We start from the raw sequence: 25,000 nt of genomic DNA on the forward strand, positions 1-25,000 counted from the left end.
GAGAGAGAAAGAGAGAAAGAGAGAGAGAGAGGGAGGAGAGAGACAGAGAGAAGAGGGGAAGAGAGACAGAGAGACAGACAGAGAGAGGGGGAGAGAGAGAGAAAGAGAGAGAGAGGGAGAAGAGAGACAGAGAGAGAGAGAGACACAGAGACAGAGACAGAGAGACAGAGGGGGGGAGAGAAAGGGGGGAAGAGAGAGAGAAAGAGAGAGAGAGGAGAGAGAGATGGAATTTGGAAGAATGGGTAGGAAGACTTAGATTCAAATGCTGCCTTTGACACAGTTTGGTAGCTATGTGACCCTGGGTAGGTCATTATCATTCTGTCAATGCCCGGCAGCTGAAACCTTGCAGAGAAGGTACAAAACTGCACTGGTAGAGAGTTTCTCCATTTGGGAGCTCCCTAGATGGATGAAATCACAGATATCTCTATATCGCAGCTCTCTAAAGTCATAAGTTACAGAACAAAGGCCTGATTTTGTAATCACAAGCCAGAAAATGAATTTTGGGCTACATCATTTTATGTGTTATACTGAAAGGCTCTGTTGTATGATGTCCCACAAGGAGGCAGATTCTACTAATCTTGCCTAGTCCACAAATAGTCATGCCCCATTTAGGGCCATGATTCTAAAAGAATGAGACTGATGCACACATTGAAAGCAGGTAGCAATGGTGTAGTGCATAGGGAGCTGGCCTCCAAGAAAGACCTGGGTTCAAGTCCCACCTCTGATTCATCTTGGCTCCATTGACTCTGGACATCAGTGTCTCAGTTGCCATAGGTAATGCTCTACAACTCTAAATTGTATAATAGTTGTTGGTCCATCTGGGTAGAAGGAGTCTCTTCATCTTTCCCTACACCAGTGAAATCCCAGGACTAGGCTAAAAGAAAATCAGAATTGTACAGCTCACAAATTGTCGAGCCAATTTCTTTGATTCCTTAGTTCTACTTCTTAGATAGCCCAAAGGACTTTTCCCCTAAACCTGTGGTTCACCAAGCTTAGTATTTTGTTGTCAGTAGTGAGCCATAAGCAAACAAAACAATTGGGTCCTCCAAGGAAGGACCATAGAAAAGGCCCCATAGTGGGGTGACTCTCACCAGAGGGTACAGGTATACATCAAAGGGGGAGCTAAAAGTCAACCTGGCCTCCTTCTCCTAGGCTTGTTTGGGTGTATCTATTTACTTCTCGTCTCTGCCATTAGATCGTAAACTCCTTGAGGGCAGGGACACTAGAGCACTTCTGAGAGCCCCTATTCCTGGCATACTCCAGAATGTCTTTCTCCCTCCTTGCCAAGTTCTAGGTCTGTGAACACTCAGAGCAGGTGAGAAATCGTATGAAAAGTTGGCAAATCATGGGCAAGCCTGTATTGGAGGTTTCCTCCTCCTTCCTGTTTGTCTTGAGATTTGAATGTTTCCTACCTAGCCATATGGAGAATGGGCCACTTGGCTGCTGCTGAGAGGGGAATATGGGGTGGCCGACTGTCAAGAAGTCTAGTGACATCAATGCCTCTGTGGACTGAGAATGTTGTACTCCTGTGACCACCCTGGCCACAATCTGAGAGGGTTAGATGCCTTTTGGGTGTAGTGCCAGGAACTCCCAGCCCACTGAGGGGCTGCTGGTACCAGTTTCCTACCTGTGGATGGTATCATAATGGTAGCAGAAATCTGAATCAAACCAGGAGGCAGAATAGCCAATTAAGGACTTGGATACAGAGAGCAATCAGGCCCAAGGGAAGAGCCAAAGAGGCTTCCTCAAGCCTCCTCAGCAAATGGAAGTCTTCTTGGTGCTTGGCTCTCCCTTTTTCCCCCTTTGAAATTTCTCCCTTATTTTCACTCTCTGGCCTGGGTAGGATGTAGAGATGAGTGCTGGACTCCTTTCCATGAGTGCATTTTCCCCTTTTCATAACCTAGATCTATCTATGTGAGTCTGGGAGGTTTGGGGATATGATCAGATGGAAAACCCATAATGAATGAATTGGGTCACCCCCTCACACCTCTCCTTACTAATTACCCCTGAGTCATGAATGTGGTAGTTGGTCAACGTGAAATATGTATCTAGAAGATACCAGGTGATAATGGGATGTTAGTAGGTCAAGGAATGATTGTTCAGGACCAATAATCAGAAGAATCACAGGGTTTAGGAAGGCCAACAAGATAAAGCTTACAGGGTACCAAAGCAGTCCAAACAGGGGTTTATTTAAGGTAAGGGAAGGCAGGGAAGGGAATTCGGATAATCTATCTAAAGAATATAACTAACCCTCCCCACCAAATCTAGTTGTTCCCTTCAGAGAGATGGTATCTGCACTGTCATTTACTTCTCTACCTAAAGCCCCAGTCCCTACAATAAATACACTCCACTACCCCAAATCTCCCCTTAGATGGTGATAAAGGTGATAAGGTTGGAAGTTAAGCAGGAATAGGACTCAGGGAAATGTTCTCACTGACAGATGCCTTAGGTGTTTCAAGCAGCTCTGTTGATATATCTCTTAGCCAGCAGGAACAGGATAAACACAGGAACAAGTTGTTGGTAAGATGGATCAGAAGAAAAACCACAGGAGAGAGAATAGCCAGCTCACCAGGTCTACCCCAGGAGACCAGACAAAAACTCAACCTCCAGCAAGACTGTTAGAAGAAGGCAGACCTGTCCCTTCTCCAGAATTCCAGAACCTTCCTGCTTCTGTCTTTTCAGAAGCTCCTGCTCATATGCCAACAAACACTAGGAAATTTCCCAGAGGTGGAATGGGAGTTAGAGCCACAGATTATACATATGCAGTAGTTCAGGGAGATGATTTATTTTTCATCCCTTTGCATAAATGTAGAACTCTTGTTAGTGAGAGTGTCCCTTTGTCCAGTTCTTTGAAGCCTGTAGTTTGGCAAGTCTTGGACTCCCTACACAGGTGTGCATAGAGAAAATCTTGCTTGTGCCAAAGAGAATTTTTTTTAAACCCTTACCTTCCGTCTTAGAATCAATACTCGGTATTGATTCCAAGGCGGAAGAGTGGTTAGGGCTAAGCAATGAGGATCAAGTGACTTGCCCAGGGTCACACAGCTAGGAAGTGTTTGAGGTCAGATTTGAACCTAGCACCTCCCATCTCTAGGTGTGTCTCTCAATCCACTAAGCCACCCAGATGCCCCCTGCCAAAGAGAATTTGACAGAACCATTAGATTGATAATTTGAGTGGTTACCATCTTGTGGGCAAAATGATAAGCTACATTCTCTTGCAGGTTAATGGTAACATGACTCACAGTTTAGTGGTAGGCTTATGGAAGTCAAGGCATGACCTGATGCTTTTTACAGCTAACCATTACAGCATTTCAAGTGTTGTATGGGATACCCAGCAAACATGCATAGCCTACACTTGTGTTGCAGTTATGGACAGCATTTGGCATTTCAAGACTTACAAAGCTCCTTAGATACATTACCTCGTCCAATCTACTTAACATGCGAATTAAAAATCATCCAATGAGATCCATTTTCCAGATGAGGACATTAAGGCTGACTAGCCATGTATTCCACTTGGCTTCTACATGTGTGAGGCAGAATTCAAACCTTGGGCTTCCTCATCCTGAGCCAAATTCTTTGGCCACTTTCCCATCCTGTCTCTTAGGTATTAGGGATTTTATGATTGCCAGGAGCAAACAGTGCCTTACTTCAGGGGGGAATAACTTATATCCTCCATGTTTACTCTTTTGCTTTGGTCCTGTGCTTGACAAGTGGCTCTCTTAGTAAGTGAATCCTTTCCCATTGGAGCCCTACAAGTCTATGAGCATTACCACTAGAAAGCAACACGACTCCATTGCAGCTGGGCTCTGACTGATTCATGGGGTGATTCTTATGGTTGGCAAAGCAGCCAGTGAATCACTCCACTCACCTGGGCACTGTGTGCATCCCTCTACTGCTTAGATGTCCTGGCTGCCTAGAACACTGACAATGATGGAAATGAAAGAATAATGCAGTGTGTGTGTGTGTGTGTGTGTGTGTGTGTGTGTGTATGTGTGTGTGTGTGTACAAATATGCACACATGCTTGTGTATGTGCAGATGCATCCCTGTGAGTATATATGTATATGTCATACACATTTTGACTGCTTTCCAGAAATAGCCTTAAATAGCATAGAGAACCACAAGTCTGAAGATCAACCCTTGAGTTCTGACCTTAAGTGTGTAGTTAAGGGACTTCCATGCTAAGATGGTTGCAATGTAGAAGGAACTTCATGACTCTTCCTACTGCTGATCACAACAAAGTGTCTCAAAAGGACAAAAATCAAAATCAGATGAGTGAGGGGCTCTACTGTAGGACTCAGCTTTGAAGGTAGACAGGGTTTAGGCATTTCCATGTTATAAGGGGGTAAAATTACACCTACCAATGTGCAGACTGATCACACACACACACACACACACACACACACACACACACACACACCACCTACCATGCTAGAGTTAGAGCAAAGGCTGGGGCAATCTCTAAATTCTGAGGAGCTGGCTAAGGGCACCACAGCCTTACCCCTGAGGATAGTGCAAAGCCTTGGTAGAGAGTCTTGAGACCTGTGGAGTGTGGGAGAGGAGATAGCACAGAGATGGGATGCCCACAGCAGACACCATAGAGACTCAAAAATTAGCCTCTGGGCAAAAACCACTCCAAGAGTGTTGCCTACTCTCCTCACTCAGACTTCTGGTATAGAAGTGAAGATAAAACTAACAAAGAAATGGCCACCAACACCCAAGAACTACAATCCACAAATACCAAAAAAAAAAAAAAAAAAGATACAACAGAGAAAGCCTCTAACATGGGATAACTTCTATGGGGAAAAGGAGCAGAGTACAGAGGCGACAGCAAAGAGTGACAAACAAGCAAAAACATCCAAACTTTCAAAAAAACAAAAACAAAAGGAAATTGGTCACAAGCTCTCAAGGAACTCAAATTGAAGTTCAAGAACCAAATAAGAAAGAGGGAGGAACAATGGGAAGAAAAGTGGGAGAAAGAAATGCAATTAAATCAAAAGGAAAATAATAGTTTAAAAGACAGAATCTCCCACTTGGAAAAAAAGGCACAGAAATCACATGAAATAATAAGCAAATTGTAGACCAGAATTGATTTTCTGGAATTCATGAAAAGCAGGTTACACCAAACCAAAAACGAAAATCAAAAGATCATAGTTGAAAACTAGTCTTTAAAGATGAGATTTGGGCAAGTAGATGCTAATGATCTCACAAGACAGCAAGAATTGATAAAACAAAGTCAAAAGAATGACAAAATAGAAGGCAACATGAAATAGCTGATTGAGAAGATGGAAAACAGGTTCAGGAGAGACAATTTGAGAATCATAGGTCTACCTGAAAACCTAGAAAAAAACCCAGAAGCCTTGACATCATATTGCAGGAAATTATCCAAGAAAATTATCCTGATATTCTTGAACAAGAGGGCAAAACAGACATTGAAAGAGTCCATAGATTGCCCTCCCCTCAAAAGACAACCCCAGAAACGTAATTGCCAAATTCCAGAGCTTCCAAGTTAAGGAGAAAATATTGCAAGAAGCCAGAGACAATTCAGATATCAAGGAGCCCCAGTCAGGATTGCAGAGGATCTGGCAGCTTCCATGTTAAAGGACCACAAGGCTTGGAATATGATGTTCAGAAAGGCAAGAGAATTGGGTTTAAAACCAAGGATCACCTACCTATCAAAACTGACTATATACTTCCAGGGAAAGTATGGGCATTTAACAAAATAGAAGATTTCTAAGTATTTGTAAAGAAAAAACCAGAACTAAATGGAAAGTTTAATGTCCAAATACAAATTTCAAGAGAAACATGAAAAGGTAAACAAGAAAGAGAGAAAAAAAATTTTAAGGGCTTCAGTAAGGTCAAATTGTTTATAATCCTATATGGAAAAAATTATATTTGTAACTCTCAAAAACTGTATTCACTATCATCGTAATTAGAAGAATTATTCATGGGTAGATGTTGGGGTACTAAGTGGTTTAAGATGATATATTTTTTTTAAAAAGCCATGGCACGGTGTGTGTGGGGGAATAGAAGATGTCACCAAAAGAAACTTGAAGGAAGAAGAAAGATAGGATAAATTATACCACATAAAGAGGTACATGGCAGGGAATAGGGAAGAATATTATTATGATAAGGAGAAGAAGAGAGTGCTAATAGGTAATACTTAAATCTTACTTTCAGTGGAATCAGTTCTGAGATGGAAGAGTATCTAGGCCCATTGGGGTATAGAATTCTATCTTACCCTTCAGGGAAGTTGAGAGGGAAAAACTAAGTGGGTGAGTGGGGTGGGGAGTATAAAAAGGGAGGGAAATAGAAGGGGGAGGGAATTTAACAGAGCCTAAAGAAAAATAAGAGGGGAATAAAAAGGGAGGGTGGGGAGGGAAATAAAATAATGGTGAGGATTAGGGAGACTGGTTAAAAGCAAAACACTGGTATAGAAGGAAATAGTGAAAGAAGAAAGGGCAAGACTAGGAGAGGAAATCAAAATGATGGGGAATACACAAGTGTTAATCATAACTCTGAATGTGAATGGGATGAACTCACCCATAAAACAGAAGCAAATACCAGAGTGGATTAGAAACCAAAATCCTACCCCATATGTTGTCTACAAGAAACACACATGAGGCAGGTAGACACACACAGGGTAAAGGTAAGAGGATGGAGCAAAATCTATTGGGTATCAACTGAGAAAAAGAAGGCAGGAGCCGTAATCATGATATCTGACAAAATCAAAGTAAAAATAGATCTGATTAAAAGAGATAGGGAAGATAATTATATCCTGATAAAAGGCAGTATAGGCACTGAGGAAATTACAGTATTCATCATATATGCACCAAATAGTATAGCATCCATATTTTTAAAGGAGAAACTACTGGAGGTTAAGTAGGAAATAGATAGTAAAATTGTAGTAGTGGGAGACCTGAACCTTCCTCTATCAGATCTAGATAAATCAAACCAAAAAAATTAATAAGAAAGAGATAAGAGATATGAATGAAATCTTAGAAAAATTAGAGTTACTAGATATATGGAGAAAAATAAACAGGGACAAAAAAGGAATATACCTTCTTTTCAGCAGTACATGCTACAAAGATTGACCATGTACTAGGGCATAAAAACATTGCAAACAAATGCAAAAAAAGCAGAAATAATAAATGCAACTTTTTCAAATCATAATGCAATAAAAATAAGAATAAGCATGGGTACATAGAGAGGCAAATAAAAAATTAATTGGAAATTACCAAAATTGATTGGTTAAAGAACAAATCATAGAAACAATGAACAATTTCATTAAGAGAATGACAATGAGGAGACATCATATCAAAATCTATGAGATGCAGCCAAAGCAGTACTCAGGGGGAAATTTATATCCCTGAGTGCATATATTAACAAATCAGAGAGGGAAGAGGTCAATGAATTGGTCATGCAAATTAAAAAACTAGAAAGAGAACAAATGAAAAATCCCCAGATAAAAACTAAATTAGAAATCATAAAAATTAGAGGAGAAATTAATTAGAGGAGAAATTAATAAAATTGAAAGTAAAAGAACTATTGAATTAATAAATAAGACTATTAGCTGGTACTTCGAAAAAATAAATAAAATAGATAAAGTACTGGTTAATATAATAAAAAAAGGAAAAGAGAAAACCAAATTAACAGTATCAAATATGAAAAGGGTGACCACATCTCTAATAAAGAGGAAATTAAGGTAATTATTAAGAACTATTTTGTCCAATTATATGGCAACAAATATGTCAATCTAGGTGATATGGATGAATATTTACAAAAATATAAACTGCCTTGATTAACAGGAAAAGAAATAGAATACTTAAATAATCCCATATCAAAAATAGAAAGTGAACAAGCCATCAAAGAACACCCTATGAAAAAATTCCCAGGGCAGAATGGATTCACAAATGAATTCTATCAAACATTTAAAGAACAACTAATCCCAATATTATACAAACTATTTGACAAAATAAGCAAAGAATGAGTTCTACCAAATTCCTTTTATGACACAAATATGGTACTGATTACAAAATCAGGCAGAACAAAAACAGAGAAAGAAAACTACAGACCAATCTCCTTAACCAACATAAATGCAAAAATCTTAAATAGGATACTAGCAAAAAAAACTCCAGCAAGTGATAATGAGGATTATCAGGCGGGATTTATACCAGGAATGCAAGGATGGTTTAATATCAGGAAAACCATCCACATAATTGGCCATATCAACAACCAAACCAACAAAAATCACATGATAATCTTAATAGATGCAGAAAAAGCCTTTGATAAAATACAACACTCGTTCCTATTGAAAACACTAGAAAGTATAGAAAAAATAGAAGCCTTTCCTAAAAATAATAAACAGTATATAGTGAAAACCATCATCAAGCATCATCTGCAATGTGGAGATAAATTAAGAGTAGTTAATAATCTGGGACCCTTAACTGGATAAGTTACCTGCCGTGTCTAGACTAGCAACTTTTTGTGGTGGCCAGCAGGCACCTTCCAAGTGAGCCACAAGTCTGTGAGTGATTGAAGCTAAAGAGCCAGTCTCCATCTGTGTTGCTGTCTTCACCAGGTCTTCCTGTCTTCATCCTTCCTTGTGCCATTTGGAATGCCTTCCATTTCTCCGTTGGCACTTGACATTCCTGTAAGATGGCTATGTGGCTTGTTTCTTCCTCAATTAACTTATCAGACACAGTGTCTCCATTTACCTATTGATTGTGGAGAAAGAAAAACCTGGAAGAGAATAGAGGGGAGAAGAGGAAGGGGGAGAAAAAGAAAGGATATGGAGGGAGAAGTCAGAATAAGAGAGAACTATGTGTGTGTGTGTGTGTGTGTGTGTGTGTGTGTGTGTGTGTGTGTGTGTGAAAGAGAGAGAGAGAGAGAGAATAAAAAAAAAGAAAAGCTGGAAATGGGAGAGAGAGGTAAGAGAAGCACCAACTTATGGAGCGCAGGGCACTGTACAATTCAAAAATGACTCTACTTGGTTGGGGTAGGAGGAAGAGAAGGGAATTAAGGTCCAGAGTTTATGTGGCTTGTCCAACATCTCCCTGGAAGTTAAGGGGCAAAGTGAAGATTCAAACCTGGATTTTGAACTTCATATCCATTGCTTTTCCTGTTGGACATTCAGTAGCCTGTATTTAGAAGAGGCATATTTGTAAGCTGCTTATTATGGGAAACTATCTTCCTTCCTTCCTTCCTGCCTTCCTTCCTTTTTTTTCCAGTTACATGTAGAAACAATTTTTAACATTTGTTTTCTGACATTTTGTGATCCAAATTCTCTCTCCTCACTCTCCTCCCCCTGGCCCAAGATGGTAAAAAAAAAATCTTATATAGGCTATACAAGTGTTTTTATAACAATACATATATCCATATTCCCCATGCTATGAAAGAAGACATATACTACTCATAAAAGAAAAAACTCATAAAGAAAATAAAGTTGAAGATTGTCTGCTCCAATCTGCAATCAGACTCCAACTGTTGCAGTGGAGAGCATTTTTCATCATGAGTTAAACCCCATTTTTAGGATGTTTTTCCTTACCTCAAGGGAAAAACAACTGTTCTGTAATATTTAGTTCAATGTTCCTGGTTCTATGATCCAGAGCTAAGCAGAGCAAGTCTGGGTCCATACTTCAAGACTGCTCTGGGGAATTTGTGAATTTTTCTCTAGCTACATATTTCCACTTTTATGCTTCCTTTTTTAGCTAACGTCATGGTGGTAGCACAGTCCCCAGGGCCCCGGCCATCTTGGTTGTTCCCATATTCTTGTGCTGTAGTTTGTTAGTTCCTAAAATGTGGGACCCAGATCTAAGTGCAGAAGTACACTCAAGGTGATGTGCCCCAGGGGAGGCCTAGCTGGGTGTTCATATCCCTTATTCTGGAATTCTGTGAAGGCTGCCTCATGATGTAGTAACTTTTTGTCTGTCATATTGCACCACTGCTGACTTGTACTGACTTTGTAGCCCATTAAACCCCTCCTGGATCTTTTTCCATAAATAGTTGTCTAGTCATACACATCCTCTCCTCGTACAGTTGGTCCTTTGAACTCAAGAGTGAGACTTCACATTTGGTCCTCTTCAATTTCATTTGATTACATCCAGCCCATCATTCTAGCCTGTTGAGATTTTGGAGAATGTAGCTCCCATCATCTTACATGCTTGCTTTTGCTTTCAGCTGTATATAATCTGCACACTTGATCAGCATGTCATCTGGACCTTCCTAAGAGTCATTGATCTGGAAAGCACTTAGCAGAGTGCTGCCTGGCACACTTCTTCCTTTTGCCTTCTTCCCTTATTTCCTATGCCACCTCCTATATCTTTTCCTTTTCCTCTCAGTTGTTATGAATGCTCCCTTCCAAATTACTGTGTCTACGTGTGTTTCTATTTACTAACCTGTAGCATGTTTCCTTGACAGTAGTGTAAGCTTACTGTTGACTTTGTATTATCATCAATGCCTGACAACTATTAGATGCTTAACAAACACTGGCTAATTAGTTGCTAAATTGTTTGATTCAAAGTTAATGTCAGGTTTCCTCTTCTCCTGGGCTTTTCTGGCCTCCCCTTTTTCACCTTCCCCAATTGTTATCGTTCATGTCCCCTTTCAATTACTTTATCATTGGTGTGTGCTTATCTGTGTACATGTTGTATGTTGTATCCTCCTAATTAAGCTTAAGTTCCTTGAGTGCTGGGACTGGTTTTGTCCTTATATCCTTACTAGGTCTAGCACAGAGTCTTGTGATTGCAGGCACTTAAAGGTTCGTTTTGTTGAACAGAGAAAAAACATTGAACAGAAGAGAGCCAGGAAGGATTTCTCGGCATTGCAGGAGGCTGCCCTCCAAACAGCCACCTTTCCATTCATCACTACTCTTTTAATCTAGTCGTTTGACTACCAGAAGAGTAATAATCATCCTTGACTTTGGACAGGTTGGAAGAACGACAGTTAGGAGAAGGAAAATCAAAATGTGAGCTGTCATTTGGTCTCATTCCATGGAAATATTCCCTTCTTCTTTCAAGACTGACCTGTTCAGAATAATTCTCTCGCTCTTTTCGACCTGCCCCATCAAACTCGTCCTCAGAGAGAGGGCATCAGCTCTAAAAAGGAGTGAGATAACTGATCAAAAAATTGGAGAACAGGGAACCCCGACTGCCAGATTCTGAAGGTTGCATATTTTCTTTCATTACAATGGCTATCCCTTCCCTTTAAGGACTAGACTATGACACACATATTGCAGGCATATGTTTTCTGGGCAGAAAACTGCATAACAATAAACCAATGCTGAAAACCACATTAAAATGGGGGGCTGGGAGGGTAGACGAATCACTTTGCTAAATGTTTTATTTTATTCTTTTGACTTGGAAAGGAGTGTGTTCTGGCGGCTAATCAAAGCCCTGGTGTGTTCCTCTGCAGCAGAACTATAAATGTTTCCAGGCCAGGTCTCTGCTTCACAGTCCTCTTTGGACAGTGGCTCTAAGGAATCCTGGAATGGCCCAGAGTGATTCCCTTAGTGCTGAGAGAAATTGCTCTTTGTATCCCTTGGAGGCATCATTTCAATCATGCTGGACTCATTGTGAAGGTTGTGTGGTTTTATAACGTGTTGATTTTGTAGCCTTGGGGAGGAAGGTAGCCCAATTAAAGACATTTAATGAATAAGGATTCTTTATTAAACCACCCAGCGCCTCCCAAGAAAGGTCCTTTATTGAGATATGTTGGAATGCTGTGTTCCTGTCAAAGCTGATGGATTTAGGTTATTTGTATGTTCATCTGGACCCAATTCCCTTGGAGAAACAGCAGTCAAGGCGGACTTTAGACCAGATTGTTCTTTCAATGGGCCAGACCTTCAACAAAAGGAGGAGGAGGGTGGAAGTAGAAGGATCCAAGGAGATAGGGATTTACCGGATTAAGGAAAGTGCCTCCTTTGTCCTTTTGAGAATATTTGGAATTCCTTCACTTACTAGAAACCTGGAGCTGGCTCAGCCATGGGTGTGAGGCAGAGCAATTGCTTATACGCAGATCAATAGAAGCTTCTGTGCCCTAATAGTTCCTTTTCCATTTGCTGCCTAATGATACAAGGGCCCCCCAAAAGGGACAGTATTTTCACTCCATAAAGGCCCTTCAGAGGGGGATGGGGATTGTGTCTTATCATTCATGCTAAGATAGAAAGGGATGGTAGATGTGCCTTCCTGTGGCATTTTCTTTGAGGCAGGAGGGAAGTTATTTAGATAAGCCTTGACCTTGTGGGTTTTCTCTCTTTGCTTCCTTTGTTGGTTCTTAGCACCAGCAGCTGGGTTTACTCCTTGGGTGGAATTCATTTGCCCTTTACTCACAAAAGCTGGGATTGATTGTTAACCAGGGTGGACAGTATGACCACAGATCCACTGGAAAAAATTGTCTTCTTACAGTTGCTGGAATTTTCAATGACTATGTTAAATTAAATCGGTGAGAATGGACATCCACTCTGAACTTGGTGCCAGACAGGGTGTGAGAAAGTCGTGCTATATCCAACCTGGCAGCATCCCCTACAAATTTATATTCCCTAACCTCAACTGGGCCCTCACTGCTTCAAGGAAATCTTTTTATTCCTCTCTAATAGATAGGTAGGCCCTTTGTCTATCTGTCTATCTCTCTCTCTCTTTTGTCTTGGAATCAATACTAAATATTAGTTTGAAAGCAGAAGAGCTGTAAGGGCTAGGCTATTGGGGTTGTGACTCCCCAGCTAGGAAGTATCTAAGGTTAGATTTGAACCCAAGACCTCCCATCTCCAGGCCTGGCTCTCAATCCACTGAGCCACTTAACTGTCCCATCCCCTTATTCTCTATCTACTTTTTTCTGCCTTTTTGCTTTCAAAGTCTCCTCATATTTAAAAACAACATAAGTAGAGCCTACCTTTCTTACATGTTTCTGACATACATCTCTGCTCCTACCTAGTTCCCTGCTGCACTGAATATAGTCCTGGGCTTTGAATCATGAAGACTTGAATCCAAATCTAGCCTCAGACACTTCTGTGTAACCGTGGGCAAGTCACACTTAACCTGTCTGCCTCAATTTTCTCAACTAATAATAGCACATAATAGCACCTACCTTGCAGAGTTGTGAGGATAAAATGAGACGATAATTGTAAAGTGCTTAGCATAGAGTCTGGCACCTAGTAAGGACTGATAAATGCTTGTTCCCTTCTCTTGCCTTTTTCTCTTTCTTGTCCAAACTCTTGGAAGAAGCTGCCCACACTCATTGTCTCCACTTGGTCACCTCTCACTTCTCAGCCCTATGTAACTGGGCTTCCAGTCTCATTACTGCACTGAAACTTTTCTCCCCAAAGTGACAGGCATCTCTGAAATGCCACATTTTTCACCTTTTCTTAGTCCTTATTTTTCTTGACCAGGCTGCTATCATTGACACTTTTGACTTCCCACTTCCTTGGGTACTTTTCTTTTTAAGGATCTTCATGACACTGCTCACTCTTGGTTCTTCTACTTGTCTGACCACTTCTTGGTCTCCTTTGCTGGTTGATGTTCCATAGTATTACCTACCCTCAGACTCTGTGCCGAGTCCTCTTCTTACACTCTTTTTTTGGGTGACCTTAGCACTATTCCCATGGGTTTAATTATCTCGATCAGATGATTAACAGATTTATATTTTCAGCCTCAAGTTCCATATTTACCAACTCTCTCTCTTTCTCTCTCTGTCTCTCTCTCTCTGTCTCTCTGTCTCTCTCTCTCACACACACACACACACACACACACACACACACACACACACACAGATACTTCAAACTAGATATCCCTTAGACATCTCAAACTCCAAGCAAAATTCTTTTTCTTTCTTCCCCAACATATCCCTCTTCCAGCCTTTCCTATTTCTGTTAAGGACACCACCATCCTGCTAATTATCAGATTTGCAACCTTAGTATCATCCAAGATGCCTCATTTTGCCTCACCATCTCTAATCTGTGTCATTAAGTCAGCTCAAAATCTTGTCATTTCTACCTTGATGACATCTCTCCTATACATCTCTTCTCTACTTACCCAGCCAGCACACTGGTTCAAAGTCCTCATCCCTCTCCCCTGGATTATTGTACTGGCCTCCAGTTGGCTTCCTTTGCCCCCAGGTTCTCCCTTCTCCAATCTATCCTTCATATAGTTCAGCAATTCCCAAAGTGGGCACCACCGCCCCCTGGTGGGTGCTGCAGAGATCCAGGGAGGCGGTGATGGACACACTTTTTTTTTTGTATTGCATTCTATTCTGAGTTCAATAAATAGTTTCATAATTTCCAGGGGCTGTAAGTAATATTTTTTCTGGAAAGGGGGCGGGAGGCCAAAAAAGTTTGGGAACCACTGATATAGTTGACAAAGGGATAGGTCTAAAGTATAGGACTGGTCCTATCACTCCCATATTTAGGAAACTCCACTAGTTTTCTATTACCTGTGGGATATTATACAAACCTTCTAAGATCTTTCACAACTTGGCTTCAAACTACTCTTCTAGCCTTCTTATACATCACTTCTTTTCATGCACCTTTTGGTATAGCCACAGTGGCCTTTTTGGCTGTTCCTCATATAAGATCTATCATCTTCCATCTCTGTGCCTTTGAACAGACTGTCCCCTATGCCTGCAATGCATTCTCTTCTCAAAGGAGAATTCCTAGTTTCCTTCGCATCTTGGCTCAACCTCCTCCTCTCTTTTTTATTATATCTAAATCTATTTTTCTCTCTCTGCCTCTTTCTGTCTACACACATACACACACACATGCACATATGCAAGGGGCACAATTCCATAATGCACAGCAAGACCTGGATTCAAGTCCCATCTCTCACACATGCTGACAGTGATTCTTGGAAAGTCACTTAACCTCACCTCTCAGGGTTCTGTATAAGATTCCTCCTTACAGAGAATGTGCTGGCTTGCATTGTTTGAAGGAGTTTCCTCCCCTGGGAGTTCCCTCCACAACCACATTCCCTATCCCTACTGCAATTGTGCCAACATTCACTTCCCTTGGACAATGTAAGTGTTTTTAGGGCAGAAATGGTTCCTTTTTGCCTTTGTCCCCCCCCAGGATCAAAAGTGGGGGCCGGCACAAAGGAAGCCCTTAAAAATATTTGATCAATTGAATGGGAGTTCGCTTTTGGGGAAGTCTCAGTAAAAATGAATTACCGCTTTACTTTCTTTCTCTAATTTCCTTTAGTGTTATCTGCCACATTTCTCTTCCTTTTTGGTCTACTGAAAATGGAGATGACAACAGGTAACTTTTTTTTTTTTTAAACTCAGAAAGCTCATTGCCTTCAGTGTCCCATTTTCAACTAGGAATTATGTTTTCAATCATCTCTCATTCCCTTCCCTACCTCTCCCTGGCCCCATCCTTTTTTGCTCATTTGTCCTCCTATTCGTTTATTTATTTAATAGTCCAGAAATAAGTCAGCCAGTTAAAATGAAGTAACCTATTAGAAAGCAGACTCTAACCATTAGGCTAGGGATGTCCATTTGTCTGCCTGTGGTCTGGATGAATTTAAATGTAGCAACTAATGTTTTCTAATCCTTAAGAATTCATACAATTACAGTTTTCCAGGTTTGTGAATTGCTCAGCCTGGGAACTCGTCTGTCCTCCAGAGTATCCAAGTATTTCCCATTGGTGGTTGAGAGCTGCTGCTGCTGCTCTCTTCCTGACAGGAGAGTCAGCTTATTTGGCATGTGGCCTGCATCCATCGAAAGGATCCCATTTACAGAGAGCCCGATGCATTTACCTCTCTCTAATACTGGCTGGATGAATTACCTGTCCTAATTCCCCATCTCATTTTTATTCAGCTAAAGTTTTACCATTGCATATGCAAAGGCTCCTACCCTAGAAACTCATCAAACTTCTCCAGATGCTGCCTAGCTGGTCCTTTTTGGTGGTTTTCACTGGACTCGGAGGGGACCAGGGAGCTTGTTAGGAGCTGCTTAATCCTTCCCAAACTTCGACTGGAAGATTTCCAGAGGAGGCCGGTCGTATTCGTGTGAGACACCCAGTCTAGGATCATAGAATCCTCTGAGTTATAATCACAGGATCTTTGGCATTGTAAGAATCCCTGAAAGCCTCCCTGAACAGAAATCTTATCCACAGTATAACTGATGAAGGGTGATCCATGCTCCAGCCTCTGCTAGAAGACCTCAGTCAGCAGCCCTGCCCTTGGCTTCCTGAGCTGCCCATGGCCCATTCCATGGTGGTGTGTTCTTCTTAGCCTCTCTGGGCTCTGGCATTCAGGGCAATAGCCAAGCAGAGCCACCCCTATCCCACAACATCTCTTGCCTCTTGTTTTCTCTGGGCACGTTGTGCATCTCTCTATAGAGTATAATCTCCTCGGAGTCAGAGACTGTTTTCATTTATGTCTTTCACACACGGTCTGGTATGTGGTACCACTTCACAGATGCTTGGTCATTGAATGATTGATGGGTTCCCCATCCCTCCCCGCACTGGAAATGCTTTCACTTGGTACTCTGTCCTCTTTTTAGGCACCAAGACTCTCTTTTACATTCTATAATTTATGTCTATTTATTTCATTCCTTTCCACACCATAATACCACCAAAAAAGGGACTCTGACTTTTTTAGCTGTTTTGTCATCAAGGTTACCCCACCTCTCTTAACTGCTAAGTCTGATGGTCTTTTCTCTGATCTCTATCTTTACTTGCCTTTGCTTTGGCTTTTGTAATTTTCAGCTTCCTCCTCCTCCTCTTTCTCCTGGATACCCTCTTCTTACTCGGCCTTCCTGGCATGGCTTTGGCTTGGTCCTCCTTCTAGCTGTCTGATGACCTCTTCTGTCAGTCCCCTTTGTTGAGTGATGTTCAGTCTCCTGAGCCTTTAACATCCTGGACCTTATTTTGCCCCTTAAAAAGCAAACCCTTTACCTTCCATCTTAGAATCAATACTGTGTATTAGTTCCAAAACAAAAGAGCAGTAAGAACTAGGCAATGAGGGTTAAGTGTGACCTGTGGTCACACAGCTAGGAAGTGTCTGAGGCCAAATTTGAACCCAGGACCTCTCATCCCTAGGTGTGGCTCTCTATCTGCTCAGCCACCTAGTTGCCCCAGTGTTTATTTGTTTATTTATTTTTAAAATCCTTACCTTCCATCTTAGAATCAATACTGTTTTGGTTCCAAGGCAGAAAAGCGTTAAGGGATAGGTAATGGTCAAGTGTAATCTACTTGCCAAGGGTCACATACCTAGGAAGTGTCTGAGCCCAGATTTGAACCCAAAATCTCCCATCTCTAAGCCTGACTCTCAATCCACTGAGCCACTTAGTTCCCTCCTTTCTTTTACCCTTAAAAAAAATCTTTTCCTGGGTGATTTCATCTTTTCCTATGGTTTAATGTATCAATTCTACCCAAAGGACACCCACATTTATATGTCCAAGCAGATTTCTCTCCTGAACTCAAACCCCACATCATCATTTGCCTGGGCATCTCCATCCTGAGGTCCCTCCAGTTCACCATATCTAAAATAGAATTCATTGTCTTCTTCCTCCAAACTCCTCTCCTCCAGATTCCCCTCTTTCTGCTGAAATAGTCAGCTAGGCTCACAATCTCAGAGTCATCCTCACTCTAATCAATCACTAATTCTTATCGATCCCATTTCCACAAAATCTCATATCCATTCCTCTTTCCTTGCTCACACCCTTTACCGCAAGTTCAGATCCTTATCACTTCTTGCCCAGAGGATGATATTGCTTCCTAGTTCATTCCCCTGTTTTCAGTCTGTTTCCTCTTTAATCTATATGCCATACAGCTTCCAAAATAATCTCTAGTGAAGTTCATCTCATTGTGAAGGAAAATTTCCTGATAATTAGCCATGGATGAGTATAGTGAGGTCCCTGTCACAAAAACTCATTACATTTGGCATTTGGTTTACTCCCAGCTCTCTTCTTCCACGTTCCTATGACTTATTCATGATAATACTAGTTATAACAGTTTATTTATTTATATAACAGTTCATGTTGGGCAAATTATATCTATTCTCCATAGCCACCTTGCAAAATAAGTCCTATGGATATTATCACCACTTTATAAGTCAAGAAACTAAGGTTCAGAGAGAAGACTGACTAGCTAGTCGATAGACATCCAGCCAGAAAATTAAAGGAGTGTCTCAAACCCTGGTGTCTTCTAAATCCAGGTTTGGTACTTTTCTCACCTCACTGTGCCCCCCCGAGAAGTTTCACATGCCACAGCTTTGATAACCCAAAGTGAATATATTTCTTTCTTACATCTCAATTGAAATCTCCACTTTCTCATTTTCTTTAACTAGAGAGAATTGTACCAGATAAGCCAAGACTCTTTCTTCTAAAGTTCAATAACCCATGGATGAAGGGGAGCAGAGCATGACTTCCAAATCCAGATCTAGTGACCATTGTCTAGCTACTCCCAGACATTCTTTCTCCTTTCTGAATGAGTTCCATGCCTAGCTCACAGTCTTATTTTCCATGGCAGCTCTTACTCTAACACTAAGGGATTTAAATATATGTATTGATGCTCCCTCGAACACAAACCCTCTATCCTCCTACTTCCTTAGTCTGCTCAGCTCCTTTGATCTTCTCTTCCACTCTTGATCTTGACACCACCCACATGTGTTCCATTTCCATGATCAAAAACTTTGAACTTCCTTTATTTAGTCTCTCATCATTCCATCTCTGGTCTCACTCCCACTCCACCACCATTGAAAAACAAATCCCTTGTAACAAACCTGGTCAGTCAAGCAAAAATAAATTCCCACATTGGCCATGTCCAAAAAAATACACGTCTCATTCTGCACCCATAAGCCACCATCTCTGTCAGGAGTAGAGTAGCATGCTCCATCCTCTGGAATTGGTCATTGTGTTCATCAGCATTCTGAAGCTTTTTGTCTTTCAGAGTTGTCTTTCCAGGGCTCACCTGGGTTTCTCAGTGGATTGAGAGCCAGACCTAGAGATGGGAGATCCTAGGTTCAGATCTGACCTCAGACACTTCCCAGCTGTGTGATCCTGGGCAAGTCACTTGACCCCCATTGCCTAGCCCTTACCCCTCTTCTGTCCTGGAACCAATACACAACACAGTATTGATTCCAAGATGGAAGGTGAGGGTTAAAAAAAAAAAAAAACTAACAAAGTTGTCGTTCCAGTGTTGTTGTTATTATGTGAATGATCCTCTTGGTTTTCCTGGATAAGATCAAGCCTCTAAGTAGAGCTATTGGCCTTATGAGTGAGAAAAGTCACCTCATTTTCAGGGATTGAATTAAAGGAGGAAATAGCAGGAGATGAAGTCAGGGGTTGTGAGGTGAGAAGAAGGTGAAAAGAAGGTGGGACCAAAACTAGAGTTTCAACTATCTTCTCTATGTAAATGAATCACAGATTTATCCAGCCAGCCTGAGTCTTTCTTCCACATCATCAGCTGCCTTTTAGACATTCCAAGCCAGATGTCACATAAACATCTTAGATGAAATATATTTAAATGAGAATTTATTAGCATTCCTAATGCAAATAGAAGGCAAAGCTTGGGCAAGAACTTGAGAGATCTAAGGATGAGGTATAGATTGGGATGAGAGAAAAGGGAGTGATAACAGAGAAAGGGGGACTTGGTTTTGCTTAGACAACCATTGTTCTATCACTAAGATTACAGGAGGAAAAGGTATAGTTTTTGTAGTTTTAGGATTGGAACGTATACCTTTTGGCTTAGACTTCTACCCTCAAGAGTCCTGTGAATGTCAGAGAATAGCATCCATCACCTTTAAAGCTTTAAGGTAAAAGGGAGATTGGGCTTTTTATGGCAAGAAATATAGTATCTAGAGATCTTGTTCTGGGATGGATCCTGGTGTCAGAAGTTTTGGTATCTGAGACTCTGGCTCTGGACTTGGTCCTAGAAGTGAGAGGTGGGATTTGTTAGGGCTTAGGTACTCTAGTCCATCAGTGGAAGCTATGCCCTGAATGATGCCAGCACTATGGCAATGGGAACTGTGGAGTTGTTGAAAGAGTCTCATTCAAGGGAGAGAGACAGAAGACTCCAGAGTACTAGGTTGGAGCCAGAGGTTCAGGGAGAGGCCAGGGAAGCTGCTCATCATCTATAAAGATATTACAATTCCCCTGATGATGGATCACTTGAGGCCCACCTTGTAATCACTCTTCTAGCCTCCTTGGCACAGTGTCTGCTCTTTTCAAGTTTAGGAACTGGATATTCTTTACATTTTTCTTAACCCTGCCAGATTGAATATATGTGATAGTAGAAATCTGGCAATAAACACCTGCTCATGGCTCATGAAATTCATAAGACCTTATCAGTATAGAAGATTATAAGCATAAAGAGGGTCTATTAATCAGAGAAAAGGCATTAGAAATATAGGAGACTGAGAAAGGCTTCTTGCAAAAACTCAGATGCTTGAGGAATAGCAAAGAGGTCTGGGTAAATTGGATCCCGAAGGTAGAAGGAAATTAGACGTGGTGTAACAATATTGCTAAAGTAGGGAGGAACCAGATTATGAAAGCTTTAATGCAACTTTCAAAATAGAATGTCACCACGAGGCTCTGGGAAAATCAGGGGGACTGAAATAAATTTAATCACTTCTTTAGGTTTATCATTGGAAAAAAGTGATAGTGTCTATTCTAAGACAAACATGCCATGTATATGGCATGTATAACTCCCAGTATTTTGAATGCAGAGTCAGAAAGATTTGGCACTGAATTTCACTTTTAACATTTAATATTAGCAACATAAATAATGATGGGCAAGTCACTTGAGTTCTGTAAAACGAATTTCCTCATATACAAATGTGGACAATCTTGTCTGTTTTAGCTATCTTGCAATATTGTTGTGAAGAACAAAGGGAGTAATGTATGTTAAGTACTTTGAAAACCTCCAAATATTATGTAAATTTTAATTGTGACGTGATTGATTTCATTTCCCTTTCATTGGGAAAAAATATTGCATGAAAGATTTGAGAATGGGTTGGATGACGACTGTAAATGATAAGAAAAATGAAGTGTCATAGACTTGCTTCTCTCCTCCCCTCTTTTACCTCCAAAAGAGAAAAATATATTTCTTATGGAAAAGATCAATGAAACAGTAGCCATGAAATGCTTTTCTTACTTTCAAACTAAACAATAAAGTCATAGGCCTTGCACCAAAAAATAAATAAATAAATAAAGAGGGTCTATTTTGTAGAATCATATGAAAAAGAGGATCTAGAAAAAACACTAGTCATGTAAAAGGAATAGCTTCATACCTTCCTTTTATACTCTAAGTTGTTAGAATCACCATTGGGTTTGGAGTTTGGGTTTTTTTCCCCCAAGAGCCAGTGTTCTTAGAGTTTTCCATGACTGAGAAGTTTGGCCCCTCGTAACTTACACAATCTTACATAAAACTGAACTCGGCATCTTTCCTCTCAAAACCTCTACTCTTTCTAATGTCCCTGTTGATGTGGAGGAGATACCATCATTCTTGCAGTTACCCAGGCTCAAAACCTAGGTTTCATCCTCTCTTCTCACTCACATCCCCCCATATCCATTCCATTTCTAAATCCCGTCTTTTCTGCCTTCATACCATCCCTGGCGTTTGCCCCCTTCCCTCCTCCAATGGGCATCACTGTTGTAGGCTCTCATCACCTCCAGCTCAACCTGAATATATCCTGTTTGTGCATGAATGTTTGCAGGTTGACTTTCCCCTTGGACTGTGAGCTCCCTGAGGGCAGGGACTATCTTTTGCCTTTCTTTGAATTCCCAGGATTTAGCTCAGGGTTTGACACATAGTAAGTACTTAGAAATACATGTTGATTGACTGATTTAGACATTGTGCCTCTATTTTATTTTAACAGAATAGGTTTCATGTATTTTAGAACAGAAATGCCCATTGAAATCCAAAACATTTTGGAAACAACTTTAACTGGTTGCCAATTTTTAAAAAACCTATGCCTTCTTTCTTAAAATTAATACCAAATGTCAGTTCCAAGGCAGAAGAGCAGTATGGGCTTGGCAGTGGGAGTTAAGGGACTTTACTCAGGGTCATATGGCTAAGAAGTGCCTGAGGCAAGATTTGAACCCAGGACCTCAAGGCTCTAAGTCTGGCTCTCTATCCACTAAGTTACCTACCTGCCCTGGTGAAATAATTTCATAACAATGAAATTCAAACAGGTACGTGAGCATGCCCGTGTGTGTACCACCTTCATTCCAAAAGGTTCTGAGTGAACTTTTAGAATGAAACTCATCTCGGTTATGCATAAAATCTTTCCTTTTCTTTTTCTTCATTCATTTAAAAAACAATATATTTTCTTACATTTTAAATGTTTTGAGAACTTTTTATAGCATTCTCATTCTCTCCTCTCATATTTCTCTGGGAAGCAAGAAATATGAGAATATGCGTTGTAATCCCAACTCAATCCTGACTGCTCTGTGACCTTTGGACAAGTTCTTTCCCCAAACATGTTGGACCTCAGTTTTCTCATCCATAAAACCAGGTGGTTGGACTAGACGATCCCTCAGCTCTTCTTTGGTTCCATAATACTAAAGCAAAAACCTCTCCTTAAAATTACAACCACAACCAATTACTCCTTTAGTCAAATTGCAATAAAATTCTTTTGGAGAAGGCGAGTTATGAGTGTATGACAGTGCAAAACAAGCCCCGTCAAGTCACGGTGTGTGTGTGCTTTAAGAAATAGTTCTTTTGGTGATATACTATCTGTATCTCTTTTAGTATGTTTAAAAGCTCCCAGGGAGGTGTGAATTGATGTCAAGAATTAACAATAACAATAATAATTAGTCATAATAGAGAGGGAAGAAATTGTGCCTTTTGTTTTCTCATTTTCAGGCCAGCTTTTTATCCAATCCCACCGTGGGCAACCATGTCACCTATGTCCATCAGGGGCAGGAACAGAGAAAACCATGATGTCTCAATTCCCCAAGACATACAGTATGTCAGGTATGAACTACAGTATGAGTAGAAAAAAAGATAAAAGCAAGACCTTCTAGAAGGACCATCGAGCGTTGGTTATAGAATGGGAAGGGATAGTGGATACTGGCAGGTTGGTCTCAATCCCAGGGACCCGAGTTCTTTCCTATCCTGGGCCTGGGAGGCAAGGCACGGTACCTGATCCTGGACCTTTTCTCAGGCTACTTTGGCAAGGCACATGCTCTGGCTCCTCGCTGAAGGGCACGTGGCACCAGAGCATCCATAGGAAGTGCTCACGTCCAACCCACTTATTCTCTTATCTCCTGACTAGCCTTCCTGATTCATATCATCAGAATGTGGTGGGGAAAAGGGCTTAATTATTAACCTTCTTATAGGGTAGTGGGAGAGAAAAGGCCCCTTGAATTGGGAGCCCCCAAATTAAAAGACAATATGGTAGACATTCACTTTCTTTTTAAACTCTTACCTTCCATTGAAGAATCAATACTGTGTATTGGTCCCAAGGCAGAAGAGCAGTAAGGGCTAAGCAATAGGGGTTACAAAGACTTGATAGGAAGTTTGTGAGGCTAGATTTGAACCCAGCACCTCACATCTCCAAGGTCTGGTTCTCAATCCACTGAACCACCCAGTTGCTCCCCACATTCACTTTTGATATGAACATTTCTCGACTTGCCCCCAAACCAACTGAAGACCTTTGGCTCGCCATGGTGTTTGCTCAACGCTATCTTTTGGGATAATTTGCTCCTCTGTCATCTTATGGTGATGGAGATAAGAGAGAAAGTCTCCTTGAGTTCTGCTAAGGGTTTATACTTTTGGAACAAACATTTCTGCATTTTTGATGAGCAGGAAAGACTTGGAAATATTTCTTAAGATTATCTCTCCTTTCCAGTTTGATAGAGCACACACTAAGGCATTCTCTAATCTGCCTTCTGATGACGGCCATTTTCCCCTCAACCCCAATGAACTCAGAGGATTCAGCTGAATTAGGCAGACCATTCAATAGTTGGGGACTTGTCCAACTCCCACATGCTTCCCACAGGTGCTTCCCACAGCTTCTGAAGTTCTATGGAAGAACATGACCTTCGTGTTATGGTTTCCAAGCTTTACCAGGCATTATTTCTGCTATTAGATATGAGTAAGTTATTAAGCACTAACAATAGAAGGGAAGGGACTGCTACAAATAAGTTGATATCTGACTCTTACATCCAAGTAGAGATAGATCCACCTCATCCCATTCCCCTCTTCCAGGGATGTTTCCCCAACTAGATTATACACTTTTTGAGGACAGAAGATGGTGTCTCACTCATCTTTATAACCCTAGCATTCATTTTCATCACCACTGCCACCACCATAGTGCAGAGAAGAGTTCCTTGCACACAGAAGGTGTTCAAGAAATATTTACTGCCATTTATTGTCTATGTATGACATGGTCATAGAGGACTTTACCTTTCTGGGAAATAAAGAAGTGGATCTAGATAATCCCTAAGTTTTTCTCTAGCCTTATATTCCACAATACTAGGAATAAGTGGATGAGTAAATGAATTAGTAAATGACTGAGTGAATGGAATATAACATCTGCCTGGAATTAATTGGAGATCTACTCCTGCTTAAAAGTAGGTAAATTAGTTAAAAGAATTTAGGAGTCGCCTTCTAACCGTATTTATTCTTTATTCCCTATTCATAATGATCTTCATTATGGTCTGAACATAAGCTCATCTTTGGACAGCCCCATTGGCTGTTGTTTTTTAAAATGATAAAGTAAAATGTGCAGATGTATTTCTAGAAAATAGTACCCTGGATCTTGGCAGCCAATGTAGCCTCTGTTCTTAAGTCATCCACCAGCTCACTGTGGGACACTGAGCAAGTCACGTTTCCCACTGGGTCTAAATCTTCTGATGGGTGAAATGGATAAATGAATAGTGTGACCCCCTCAGGGCCCTTCCCCTCCAGTGTTCTGTGATTCTACACTTATTTATTATTGATTAGCCCTGTGCCTAGCATATAGAAGCACTCAATAAATTCTAGTTGACTTGGTTTGACCTTATCATTAATATCTGGAAAATTACTTGGAAGACTAAAATCTTATGTTTTGTTTGAGCTTTTCTAAAATA

At 40.8% G+C, this 25,000-nt stretch overlaps 1 protein-coding gene across 1 annotated transcript in view; it reads left to right on the forward strand.

The window, feature by feature from the left end:
• The window catches only part of COL26A1 (collagen type XXVI alpha 1 chain), a 271,604-nt gene that overhangs the window by 155,478 nt on the left and 91,126 nt on the right, over positions 1–25,000 (forward strand). Inside the window, exon 4 of the mRNA XM_044675635.1 lies at positions 8,494–8,526. Within this exon, the coding sequence (XP_044531570.1) occupies positions 8,494–8,526 (33 nt within the window). The remainder of the gene's footprint in view (positions 1–8,493; positions 8,527–25,000) is intronic.

Source organism: Gracilinanus agilis, chromosome 4 (genome assembly GCF_016433145.1).
Source record: "Gracilinanus agilis isolate LMUSP501 chromosome 4, AgileGrace, whole genome shotgun sequence".
Lineage (NCBI taxonomy): Eukaryota > Metazoa > Chordata > Mammalia > Didelphimorphia > Didelphidae > Gracilinanus > Gracilinanus agilis.